Below are 13,796 nucleotides of genomic sequence, written 5' to 3' on the forward strand. Positions count from 1 at the left end.
TCGCTTGGAAGAATGTGGTAACATGTGCCTGTGAGGGGAGGGGAGAAGAGGAGGGGAGGGGACAGGGGATTTTTCACATTTTGCCATGTTAAATTAAAAATACCCTCCCCTACCATTCTGCCACTTCTCATAAACTCATTTGAAAATAAAATCTTACAAAACCTGTAGTCCTGTACACAGAAATGCTTGTTTAACAACCTTCTAAGTTTTCATGGTGATACACAAAACAGTCAGAGAGAATCTATAGTTGAAAGTCTAAAACACAAGGAAAGCAATCAACAAACAATCAACCAACTGTTGGACTTTTTTCTGTCAGTGGTCTCATAATTTGTTGAAATTAATTAAAACTCAGCCATGTTCACAGAGTACCGGTAATCCTATTGCTGACCTTGCCCCATACTCTGACCTTCATCTTCTGCAGTTTAAAAGTTTTCAAAAAATGTCCCTGATGTGAAGTCATTGCTCAAATCCCTGCTTGCTTCCATGAATTTTGACCCCTGTCTGGTTGTGACTACACATGAGCCTCTGATCGGACTGATCTTTGTTTGCTGCTCTGGACGTCAAAACCTGCCTGTCATAGACCATTCAGACATGGGGTTTATTATGTTAGTTTTACTGATTATAATGGTAGCACTTATGTCCTGATTTCTAATGCTGCTTTCATTAGACATAGTAGTACCTGTAGCATTATGGAATGGTGGCTTTTTGACCAATATACCGCCTTGTCATGCTTAGTGTCATTCATACCAGTGGACGTGGTCTGGGGTGGGTGAGAAATTTGATTCAATTTGCATTTCAAGCTGAATCTAACAAATTCACACTTTCTGAAACAATTTGAAAACCAAAACACAGCCATCCTTTGAAATCCGCACTTTTTCAAGTTTGGCAATGCACTTTGCCAACCAATGTGTACAAAAATCCATTTATTAGGGAAAGTGTGTGTAAAAATGAATATATGAACAAAAATAACATACAAAAATGCATTATATTATGAGAAATTGTTTGCAAAAATGTGTACATTAGCCAAAAGTGCGTACAAAAATGTGTTTATTAGGAGAAATTTGCACTAAAACGCTGGAGAAATTTCATGAGCTTTTTAAAGAAATTGTAAATTGCTGCAGAAATGTGGAGAACTGAAGTGAAGATTGGAAAGATGAGAAACTAAGAGAACTGAAATTGACAGATCTTTCCTTCCCTAGCATGGTGTGACACAAGAATAAACATCATTGGACATGTTGTTACTCTCCCACCCTTTCAGCAGATACACATTTCTGTTCCCCCATGTTTTCCCCCCTGAAAATGATTGGAAAGAACTGTATGCTGGCATGCCACACAAAATTTCATCTTTACTCCCACAATATTCTGGGTTAATGGGGCTGCAAACAGATTTTTTCTGGAAGCAATTAAAGGAGCACTGAACCAAGTTCCACTAGATTTCCAGAAGTGACTTTTAAGTCATGTGGAAGATCAAATAAAATGTGGAGATTATCAGATAAACATTGAGAAAACAGAATAAACTGCTGTCGAAACGCAGCCTCACTTGGACTGACAGTCAGCTCCCCCAGAAAGGTCTCAGAGCCTGGTTTATTTATTTATTTATTGCACTTGTATACCGCCCCATAGCCGAAGCTCTCTGGGCGGTTTACAGCAATCAAAAACATTAAAACAAATATACAATTTAAAACACATATTTTAAAATCAATTAAAAACACAATTTAAAATTTTTAAACAATATAAAAACAATTTAGTCCTTTAGCAATAGCCTCTGTACCTCTGAGGTTTTGAACAGCCACAAAATTAATCTGGGATTAATGTGCTTTGGAACATTCATAAGAGTGCGGAAGCCATCTGTCTACTCACATTGCTTTCACTGGGGTGAATTCAGAGGGACTTCTACAGCTTTGATAATGCATCTGGCATCCAGACCCTCTTATCCTTGTTTGCTTCTCTTGAATTCAACACGTGTTTATTTTGGACCACACACTTGCTTCTGGCCCACTTGGACTGACAGCCAGCTCGCATGGGGGTAGGGGTGGAAGCTCCTCTGGATCTGGCTCAGATAAACATTCAGAAGTTTATTTGAATTAATCACCCAATCCATATTCTAACACAATTATGAACCAATACATCATAAAGCATGACTGGTGTTTGACTGCACGGTGAAATTCATATTGCTCTTGCATGCTGCTGTTCTGTTAATTTTGTGATTAATTGGTTTTGTGGTTGTGATTTTATTATATTAATGATAGTGTATTTTCTTTTAAATATTTTGGTAACCTGCCCTGGGACCATTTGGGGAAGGGCAGGCTATTAATAATTTGAGAATCGGGTGATTACATGAACTGGAACTAATCTGGTGTGAAACCACTCTAAGTAATCTTTGGTTTGTAAAAAGAACTTCTTTGTGGTTAATTCTTGTTTGTTTTATATATAGTTCTCCATTTCCTGCAGTGGCTAATGAGATGCCATCAGGAAGGCCACAAGCAGGCATGAGTGAAATGGTCATTCTCTGCTCTTATTCCCCAGCGGTTGGTACTCAGAGGCATGCTGACTCTGGTATGTAACATTGAAAACCATTAAGATTTCTTTTAAAAATAAATATGTATTAACATTTAGGGGAACCCCTGCTTTCTCTTTTCTTTCAAAACTGGATATTTGTGTTTCCTACAAGCATTTAGTCAGCACTTCTGTGTGGTAAACCCTGAATGTGCACAAATGGTATTTTTCAGAGCCGACAACCACCTGGAATTAACTGTAAGACCAGTTAACTTGACCCTGCAGCTGTCGAAGTCAGTGATAACAAGGAACTGTTACACAATCAACACCCTGCTTACAGGAGGCACAAGCTAAGAAAAAGCCTTCTCAACCTTGTGTACCAATTGAGTAGGAAGCTGCAATCCGACAGGGTCTGTGCGCGGTGTCCTTGTATACTTCCTCCAAACATACCAACTTCCTCAGACAGCAGGAGCTTTCTCTCTCCCCACCAGGAAAGACGACAAGTGCTGCCTTTCAGTAGCAATGGAGAAAGAACTGCTTATTGGGTGAGTTATTTAAAACAAATGATTTTGTTCTGCTAAGTAAGCTCAACGTGATACATTTAGAAAAATGTTGGAAACTAACATGACAGTTATGGCTACAGATTAGGAGGAAAGGAGGACTCATCTTTATCCGTATATTAGTGGCATTGGTAAAATACCATTCACAGTGCATTTTCATAGTGTTTCAAATGGAATCCCCTGCCAGATTTTGTATTCCCCCCCCCATGCTGGGAATGTTTTTGTTCCCAGTATAACAGTCTGTTCAGTTTTCAATGTTTATTGTTTTGGTTTTTCACCGTATGTCCCCATTATTTTCATAAGATCGTTACTTAGGACAGGGCAAATCTGTGGATGCTGCAACAAGATTCTATGGCGTGGAGTGCTGTTGTTCAGGATTCTTGACACTTCATACGGTCAGTCAGCATTCTGTGGCCACTGAGCATGCTCAGTAGCAGTCAGTGGGACAGCAAAGGTGAGGCGGTGTTGCATACCTGGCATCCAAACACCAAGCATTGCTGCCATTTACTGAGAGGGGGATGAGCAAGGTGCAGTGCAGATGAGACAGTGGAGCCAATCCGATGCTCCTGTTGCTGGGCCACCACCATGCCCACACCGTGTTGTGTTCTCTGTGACACCCCTCCCCCTCTCCCTCTTGGTAAGAAGCAGTGATGCTTGGTGTCCAGAAGCCAGATAGGCGACAACACTCTGCCACTGACCACTACTGAGCATGTTCAGTCCTTATTGGACTGTGGCTTCACCTCCTCCCCTTAGAGTTTTTTGTCTAAAGATTTTTTTGTACTTCTGCAAACGCTGGGTTTCCCCAAGGCTGCTGACACCCCCCTCTTGTGTGTGGATGGTATGGTTTTGGCTACATAAGGATTGACGCTGAGGAAACTTGATTACCGTCAGTATATATGATGGTATTCAAGCCAAGAATTGTAACTGGATTGTAACATATGTACAGGAGACTGTTTGTGTGTTCATATATCCCAATACATATTTGGCTTCTCCAGGGTAAAGATCACATTAAGAGCTGGTATGCTTTTGGATGCAGATGCATACTCCTCTGTTTAGAAGTTGCAATCTATGTGAGAAGGTTGGGGTGGGTAGATAGGACTACAGATGAAATTCCACATACCGCCCCCCTGGCCAGGCGTCTGCCCAGACTGACCATCTGCACAGGCTAAGGAAGTCAGTAATACTTTGTTATACAATGAACAATTGTGTTTCTTCACTGTGGAAAAACCCATGCCTCCTTATCTCTGCAATCAAGACTTACAGCCCAGAAAGTCACAAGACAGGAATATCCCAAACGTGCATTGTCAGTCTGGCCTAGCCCATGCTTAAGTGTCCTTACCTTTTGGCCTCAGGGAATAGCAAACCACCACATTGAATAATGAATGTCCAAAGTTTTTTTCAAAATAAGTTCTGTGACATTCTTTTGTCTGCCTTCTTCCAATCAGAGACAAAAACTATGCAACCTATGGAAGTAACCGTGTTCTCTCCCCAAGGATTGCACAAGGTATGACAAGAGTTAGTCAGCCTCATGCTGACATAAGATAGAGTTAGTCAGCCTCATGCTGACATAAGATCTTAATGCTGTTTTCAAGGAAAATTAGCCAGAAGGGCAGAGTCTTCACAGTCTCCTGGTTGTTTGATGACTCAGTGTCAAAATAAATGACAATGCAACTGTCACACACATGCACATTCACTTGTATAGGAAAAGTACTGAGTGTTGTTTTTCTTAGGGCATACATGGCCATTAATCGCTTCTTGTGCTTGTTTAATTTCACCAGGACTTCAGACATTCCCAGCCCTTACTGGAGATGCCGGGGATTGAACCTAGAACCTTCCAAATGCAAAACAGATGCTCTACCACTGAGCTGTGACCCTTTCCCAAATATAAAGAATATTTATTTATTTATATTATTCATTTTGTTTATATGTCAATAGTTCACTTTTATATTTTTAATATTATTATTTTATATTATTAGTTGGCACTTTTGAGAGCTTTCTCCTTTAGGCATTTTTTTCCTGGTTTGTGTGCTTCCTAGATTTTTTCTTAACCACATATGATATCAAAATATCCAGGATAAAAATAAAAGCCAGGCAATTACGATATCTCTAATATTGTTTAATTGGATTTAGTGATTTTAAAGTTTGAAGCCAAATACTATTTTCTGAGAAATCACTCCCCCCCTCCCCCAGATGGAATCCATATGTATTCTGACTGGTGTATTTTTTCTCTCCATTGTAATATTGGGATGGGCTCATTAGTGTGATGCTGGTTTGCTTGAATTTAACCACAGCTAGAATAAGCCACACTTTCCTGAGTTTGGTCATCACAAAAGTGTAGTGTATTCGAAACCAAAAGTGGACATTTTCAATCTCCACTCCTAATGCATAATGGAGCATAGGTTTGCCGTGGCATGTTCTCGTAGCAGAAAACTGTGGTTTCCTGACCGTGGTTTCCTGTTACATGTGAATCGGGAACAGACTGTCCTTGTGAAAATGTGGCAGAATGTAAGCACACTTTCTCCCAGAGTTTAAACCTTTTAGAGAACGTTGATCCCTTCAAAATAAGATTTTCAACATTTTGTCAAGTGCCTGTCTGTTCTCTGAACAAAGTTCTTGGATACATGTCCTATTGCAAAAATACTACCTATGTGCTACAGATGACAAATGAAACGCCCCACCTAGACCTGTGCACTTGCCCAGGCACACCCTCTCATGCAAGTACAATGTGAGTTGTGAAACGCCACATACGTCATTGGTTTCCCTTCAAAAAGTTCCACTAGCACATTCCTCTCCTTCAAGCATTACACCTTACAGAGCTGTTCAAGGGAGGCGGAGTTATGCTCAAATATTTACTCATCCTTTGATCCAGGGAAAAATACTTTGCCCATACCAGCTGGCCTACTCGTACTGTCTGGGCTAATACATTAGATGCCTTTGGAAACAGAGTTTTGTTTGAGGAATTTTCCGTACACTGAACAGAGCATTTGAGAGGCAGCTGGGACAGAACAGGCATGCCAGGTATGTGAGAGATGAGATGATCTTTTCTTTAGGAATTGTTTAGAGTAAAATTCAACAGTAGTGTCTATGGTGCTGGAAAGAGACTTCAGTTGTTCTGGAGTGGTGTTGCTAAATTGTTCTCACAAATAGGCTGAGGGACTCAGAACAGACTGAATCAAAATGCCAAACCAAGAGAGCTGGGGATATTCACACAGCTCTTCTTCTAATCACCACCACCAATGCAAAGCCCAGACAGGAATGCAGTAGACTAGACTCTGAAATAAAGGAAACAAGCATCCATTCCATAAAACAGGCAGGAACTTGTGTAAGTAAGAATAACATTGTGTTGCAGACTTCCTTCTCTTGGTTTTTGTTCCTGCAGAGACTTGATATATCTATATGTAAAGTGTGTTTGTGTGTGAGAGAGATGCTTTGCTTACTAGCAACACAATCTTATACATGGCTACTCAGAAGTAAGTCCCTTTCAGCTCAGTGTGTATAAGATTGCAGCCTAAGCAAACTAAGGGTAAGAACTGAGCGTTTGTCATGAGCTAGAAGTGCATGACTTCAATTTAGGGAGTTGACAGTGTAGTCCATTTGTTTGGAATGGGAAATCCTCACATCACAGCAATATGCGTATATTATTTTCCCAAAATGAGTGGTACCAGGACGTATGCCTGGAATGAAACAGTCTCTGATTTGCCCCTTAATCTGAAATAGATAGGTTCCACTGTAGTTAGCTAGTGGTAGATTGAATGTACTCTGCCCATGCTCAGAGATACATCAAATACCCAGCAGGGCTCATCTCCTTTATTGCTGCTGCTGCAGCAGCAACAATAGGATGATCCATACTTGGCTTCATTTAGCATAGGATGCATTAAATTGTGTTTTAGCTTCTCCCATTCAGCTCCAGTATGTTCTGTCTTACCAACATCTATCTTTCTATCCATCTGTTGATTGTCCTTTGGCGCAGCATTTTATTTAATGTTTTGATGGACGGGACCAATCAGGTATACTGTTACCTGTGAATGATTTTCAAGGGGATTGTAGGCTTTCCCAAGATTGCACAAATTAACCGTGTTGAACAAACTTTAGTAATCTAATTGGCAGGCTATTAATATTTTTCCATTACAATAGCACTGTTTGTTTGGAAACAATTTTAAACTTCTAATTGGGATTCCCCCCCCGAACTTTTTCATCTTTACATTATTTCCACCATTTTATAAATTGGGAACTTATGAATAACAAGTGCTTTTTTTGTAGCTTGTTGATTTGACAGTCTGTTTTCCTGATCCACATCCAACACACCATCTGCTGGAAAGCAGTGGATCTCAGACTCACCAAGCCAGCAGTATTCTGTTTATATTAAACATGATACATTTACTGTAAGACCAAATCTGGGAACTAGGAGAGTCTGTTAGCAGACTGAGTAGAATGAAGCAGATGAAGTCCAGAGAGAAAAGAAACTGATAATCCTTACTGAGGTAAAAACTGAACAAAATAGTATATGAGGAGAAATAAAACAGAGAGGTTTGTCTTTCTTAGGTCAGGCCAACATATTGGAAATCTCCTTCTGAGAGAGAAATCTTTCCCTCCAACTCCTCCATCTGGAAAAGTTACTTTTTTGAACTACAACTCCCATCAGCCCATTCCAGTGGCTATGCTGGCTGGGGCTGATGGGAGTTGTAGTTCAAAAAAGTAACTTTTCCAAGCTCTGCATCTGTCAAATCTAAACTGTCCTCCTCATTGACAGCTAACTCCCAACTGGTTCTAGCCAATCAGAGCCTGCTGTTAGCCAGACCAATAACAGGATTAACCTCTTAAGTCACACACTAAATGGTCCCTGCTGTTGTACTTCCAACAGAGTCACCTTTGCACTCAGCGCTTAAGAAGGGAGATCAGTTCCTGAGGTTTGGGTTACTCAGTTCTCTAACACCGTTCTGTGCTGTAGGTGCATCTACCTATTTATCTCCCTTTGAAGGAGCCTCTGCACCCCCTTATGAGCTGATGGACAACAGCCCTCTGGATGAAAAGACAAGCACAGAAGATTCTGGTAGGTAGCCACTTACATGGGTCCATTTGCTGCTTTTGTGGGGTTCAGGAGAACGACTATATCTCTATTTGCTCCACAAACATGGAATTACAGTGTTCAGCCTTTCAACCCCTCTGCTCTATCCGGGAGATTTCACAGACATTTGGTCATTATTTCCACAGTTTACAGGAATATAATGGTGCTCATTACATATATATATTATATATGCCTACATATATAATATATATATGTAATGAGCACCATTATATTTTATATATTTTTTACTTTTTTAAAAAAAGGTATATCCTGCTTTTCCCCTCTTCAAAGGAGTTCCTGAAAGCGACATACAAACATGAAAAGAATAGGGTTTCAGTCAACCATTAAGACAATTAAACTAAAAACAGCAGCAAAAAAAGAAGCAAGGGAGCAGTACTCAAAATCAATACATTTAGCAGCAAGATAATCAACAGTTGGTTTACAAAGGAGAGAGCCTGCTGTCGCACGTAAAACTCTTCATCTGTGCGAAGAGGAGCAGCACTCCAGTGAACCACAGCAAGATGGCAGGGCACAAAGAAAGAGGAAATGGCCTGTCCTCTTGGGGCAGGGCGTTCTACATTTTGAAAGCCACCACCAAATGCCCTCTTGCGTACTGCCACCAACTGTGCCTTGAAAGGCAATGGCACATGAAACAGGGTCACTGATCTTACTGGACTGGCAGATTCACATGAGAAGAGATGGTCCTTCAAGTAGGTTGGCCCAAGCTGTTTGGACCTTTTTTTGATAATAACCAGCACCTTGAGTTATACTCAGACATGGAATGAATGAGAAAGGCAAATATTACAAATGTAAGGTGTTGTGGTTTTTTTGCATTGCAGAAAACAAGTCCTTTTCTGACATACCTGACCAGCTGAACCATAAAGAACATGAGGAACTCCCTCCACATCTACGAGAGGAGAAGTAAGACATTTCTTTAATAATGGCTTCTGTGTTTTGACTCATACCAACAAGATAACCTTCCTAGTGATAGTTAAAACTACTGAATCTTGACCTAGCTGACATTCATCTGAATGCATTTCTTTCTCACGTGTTCTCTTTTTCTTCTGACAGAAGTTCTGCACCTTTAAGAGTTGTATGATAGGTAGGCATTCAACAGACGTAGCTTTCCCTATCACAGGAAAATGGTGACAACTCTAGAGTTGATGTATACCTCCAAAGCCTTCAAATGCAGACTTCCTGGATCCATTATTCTTGGTCACATTTACCTGTCAGAAAAGGTCAACCAAAATTGTCAAGGAGCTAGAGTGATCCCTATGAGGAAAGGTTGCAATGTTTGGGGCCTTTTAGTCCAGGGTGGGAAAAGCATGACAGAGGTGTATAAAATTAGAAATTATGGAGAAAATGGATAGAAAGACCCCCCCCCAATACTAGAATCTGGGGTCATCCAGTGCAGCTGAATGGTGGGAGATTCAGGACAGATGAAAGGAAACATTCACACAGCACCTAGTTAACAATGAAATTGACTAGCACAAGCCGTAGCGATAAATGGCTTTAAAAGGGGATTAGACAAAATCATGGAGAAGATGGATATCAATGGCTATTTGTCCTGATGGCAGATGAGTCCATCAGTGTCTACTAGCCATGATGGCTATGCTCTGCTTCCGTGGTGAGAGGCAGTATGCCACTGAATACCAGTTGCTGGGGATCCCGAGTGGGAGAGTGCGCGTGACCTGCTTATGGGCTTCCCAAAGGCATCTGACTGCCCACTGTGACAATAGAATGCTGGCCTAGACAGGTCTTTGATCTAATCCAGCAGGAATTATTACACCTTAAATATATCTTCATTTCCTTTCTCAGCATCCTCTTTGTTTCTGAGCAAGATGTTAAAGAAGCCTTTCTACAGTATGCAGCCAGGAAGCGTTTCTATAGGACCGCCCCTGCAAAGCATATGAAAGTCCAGAATCTCACATGTCTCAACACATACAAAGTATGTACCATAGCTGTATAAAGTATACTGGCCTTTCCTGAAAATCAAGCTCTGTGATGTTTGACCGAAAGGTTTAGCTACTCTCAGGCTTTGCCCTGGGAGTCACTCAGTCAAGATACACAATGTCCAGGATCCATAACATCATGCCACATTGCATTTCCTCATGTTTCTGGTTTGCCCTATACCTGTCAGGTATGGGAATTGTTCCTGGAAAAGGCAGGTACTTGTTCAGTTGGGAACCAATCCATTTGTAAAGTAAGATTTGCCAGCATCAAAGTCTGCACAATGGTTGTGTTCTGTCTCCATTGTTAGAAGCAGCATGCCTCTGAATCGCAAGCGAGAAGAGCGCTGAGGTCCTGCTTTTGGGCTTCCTATAGGCATCTGGTTAGCCACTGCGAGACTAGAATGCTGGACTGGGTGGGCCACTGGCCTGATCCAATAGGCTCTTTTTAGGTTGTTATACACTCTTGAAACACTTCACTCTTTCTGGTGAAAATATCTGGTATAAAGGTTAGTGGTGTTATGGGAGTACTGCCATAAGATGTGGTTATTACTTTTTAAAAGAGAAAGCCAAACATTTGCCTTTGTTGTTAGGTTGAAGTTGTACAGAATGTGGGCTAGGAAGATGCGAGTAGGATTTAAATCAGAGTGTCAGAGTAGAGAACTCAGGACAGCCATGACACGTGTTCCGGAATCCCTCCTCCTTAATTCTGTGGGTAGAAATTACAGTAGCGTCCTGTGTTATGGCCTGTTTTCTAAATGAGACTTCAAGTTTGGAAGTCAAGTTGAGGAGAGACTAGAGATGGATAAATCTGTCGGTTTTGGTTTCTCTCAGTTTCTCATTTTTCTAATCTTAAATTCAGTTTGCCATATTTTCCACATCAGTTTGCAAGTTGTTTATTTTTAGAAAATCCTCATGGGAATTCATCAGCATTTTGGTACACATTTCACCAGACCCATTTTTGTAAGCTATTTTACCTGATATAATGCATGTATGTATGTTATTTTCACCTCTATATGCATTTTTTAAATGCACACATTCCCCTAGTATCTGCATTTTTGTGCACTTTTTTTTTTGGTTGGCATTGCAAAATTTGGATAAGTGCAAATTTCGAAGAATAGCTGTCTTTCCGTTTGCATATTGTTTCAGGAAGTGTAAATTAGGTAGGTTCACGTTAAAATGTGAACCAAACCAAGTTTCTCTCAATTCGTAGGAAGGCCTGGAGAGGGACTATAACATAGTGGCATTGGTTCAATCCCTGGCAGCTCCAGTTAAAAGGATCAGATAACAGATGATGCATAAGACCCAGGAGAGGTCCTGTCAGTAGGAATATTTGGGGAGCATTTTTTAAAATTGAAAATTCATGCAGAAATGGAATGGAAGAGATTCATGGATAAATAATGCAAAAGACCAGAAATAAAGAGTTCCATGCATTTCTAGCTGCCAGTGGACAACATGGGCTAGGACTTAGGTTGACCTCTTTCAATCTGTGCATGTTCAGAGGCACTTTTGTGTATTATTTCACAAAGTCCTGGGCTCAGGCTTGGTGCTGAAAATATATTCTGGCAGTAAGTATGTGTAGAATTTAAGTACCAGGCAAGTACCATCTACAGCTGGGGTTAGGTATAATTACCTTTTGGGGGGGCATGGTATAAAACTGTTATGACTTCAGTTGTATCAACTGCTGTATATATGGGCCTGTGATCAGATAATTGAATGGGTGGTGAGGGAACTTAACCAGAGAACATAAACATTCATTCATGGCTGGAAATCTCTCCCCACTGCCTTTGGAAGGTGATACCCTTCCTCTAGTGAAAAGAACAGAGAAACAGCTTGTAGCAGTTTGAATTGAGAGACAGAAAAGTTGAGGCTTTTTAACTGAAGTGTACTGATCTGAAGAAAGTCCAGGATGCTGAGGGACTCCTCACTGTTGTTTTCTGGGAATCTGATGCAGGATTAGTGGCATAGGAGCCTATTTGTTTCTACATTTGCACATTTTTATAAATTACTTTTCATACCAAGTGGAACTAGGGCGGTATATAAATAAAATAAAATAAATAAATAAATAAATACTGCCTTTGGATATTTTTAATTGCTCAGGGAAGTAGGGAACACTTAAGAATACAATAAACTGTGATGATGATGAATGTACTGCCTTCAAGTCGATTCTGACTTATGGCGACCCTACGAATAGGGTTTCCATGAGGCTGAGAGGCAGTGACTAGCCCAAGTTCACCCAGTGAGCTTCATGGCTATGTGGGGATTTGAACCCTGGTCTCCCAGGTCGTAGACCAACATCTTAACCACTACACCACACTGGCTTTATTGGAGTTAAATCACCTGTTTCTTTAAAGATGCGCTATAGCTGCAACAGGCTTTGTTAAAAGAGGAGGTGTGGGTCTACAAGGTGAAGTTCAATAATTTACACCATTATTATTATTTCCAGATGTGTGTAGGGTGGTTGTCATTATATAGCGGTGAAGGAAAGTATTTGCACAAGCTGAAGCGTACTCATATCACTCCACATTCTCTAGGGTTGAATCTTTAAAACATTTAAAAACAGAGTTCAGGGCTGTACCCTAGTGAGCACTAGCCCAGCTCTCAGTGTGGCACTTCTCATTTTCAGGAGTAGTGAGTTTTATTTTTTCAAAAACACCCTTCAGATCCACTTCCACATCACCTTACATTGTAATTTTAATATATTTGCTTTTTTCTGTTCTCAGTATCGTCTGGAGACTTTCACTGAAATGAGATACACACACTTGGCCAGTGAGCTTTATAATGGTGAGTCACACATGAATGAGAAGATAGTGAGATCAAGCTTTCTTCTGTCTGAGAGACTGACACCTTGTACCTTTCCAACTACCAAATAAAAGGGGATGTTCTGGTTAGCATGTTAGAGTCACTGAAAAAACTTCTGTTCAAATTTCCCTCGGCAATGTAGCTCACTGGGTGACCTTGGCCCATCATTCTTTCTCTCAGCCTAAATTGAGGATTGCTTTATGTTTTGTGTCCTGAGCTCCTTAAAGGAAGAGTGGGATAAAAGTGCAATTAAGTACAGCTAACATAATTCTCACATATCTTCCAATTCAAAATGAAGGATAGACTTTTCCTTCTGTTTCCAGTAGCAGATGTGAGCTGGTGGGCAGCTGTTGACAGGAGTCCTATTTCCTCATATACAATTAGTTACAATGAAATGAGTTTATTTTGAGATCAGAACATGAGAGTTTAGACATCCTTCCTTTTAGGAAAAGAAAGACGGTTTGTATTTCTCTTTGGAGGAGAGTGGATTTATTTCATACAGCAGAAAATTAATTAACATTGTACCATTGCATGCTATTCATAGGAAACTGAAAATGGCAGGCCCCTTTGTCCCCATGATAATTCTCGATCTCTTCATAGGTTTTCCCCAGAATGGGACTTATATGCAGCTATTCTCTGTTCTCTAAAGACAGAGAAGAAAATCCAAAGGCCCTGCACACTTCTCCAAATATTTATTTGGTTATTATGTTCTAAAGTTAGAAAAGATTCAGAAAAGTGCAGCCAAAATGATCAAGGGAGAAGAGCAAGTGTGAGGAAAGGCTACAGCATTGGGGGCTTTTTTATTTTGGAGAAAAGGTGAGCAAGAGGTGACATGATAGTAATGTACAAAATTATGCATGGGATAGAGAAAGTGGATCGAGAAAAGTTTTTCTCCCTCTCTCATAATGCTAGAACTCATGGACA

At 40.5% G+C, this 13,796-nt stretch overlaps 1 protein-coding gene across 9 annotated transcripts in view; it reads left to right on the plus strand.

Moving 5' to 3' along the window:
* Positions 1 to 2,491: 2,491 nt before the first annotated feature.
* Positions 2,492 to 13,796, plus strand: part of LOC133380711 (protein SSUH2 homolog) — a 29,405-nt gene continuing 18,100 nt past the window's right edge. The window contains exons 1-7 of one of the 9 annotated variants that reach the window (XM_061618531.1): positions 2,492 to 2,556; positions 2,730 to 3,041; positions 4,502 to 4,560; positions 7,918 to 8,106; positions 8,961 to 9,042; positions 9,940 to 10,069; positions 12,794 to 12,854. In XM_061618531.1, coding sequence (XP_061474515.1) covers positions 3,019 to 3,041; positions 4,502 to 4,560; positions 7,918 to 8,106; positions 8,961 to 9,042; positions 9,940 to 10,069; positions 12,794 to 12,854 — 544 coding nt within the window. In that variant the 5' untranslated portion in view covers positions 2,492 to 2,556; positions 2,730 to 3,018. Of the gene's footprint in view, positions 2,557 to 2,729; positions 3,042 to 4,501; positions 4,561 to 4,834; positions 6,075 to 7,917; positions 8,107 to 8,960; positions 9,043 to 9,939; positions 10,070 to 12,793; positions 12,855 to 13,796 lie in introns of those variants that run through there. The other 8 variants (XM_061618534.1, XM_061618535.1, XM_061618532.1 and 5 more) reach the window with 8 other exon arrangements.

The sequence above is a fragment of the Rhineura floridana genome, chromosome 3 (genome assembly GCF_030035675.1).
Source record: "Rhineura floridana isolate rRhiFlo1 chromosome 3, rRhiFlo1.hap2, whole genome shotgun sequence".
NCBI classification, from domain to species: Eukaryota; Metazoa; Chordata; class Lepidosauria; order Squamata; family Rhineuridae; genus Rhineura; species Rhineura floridana.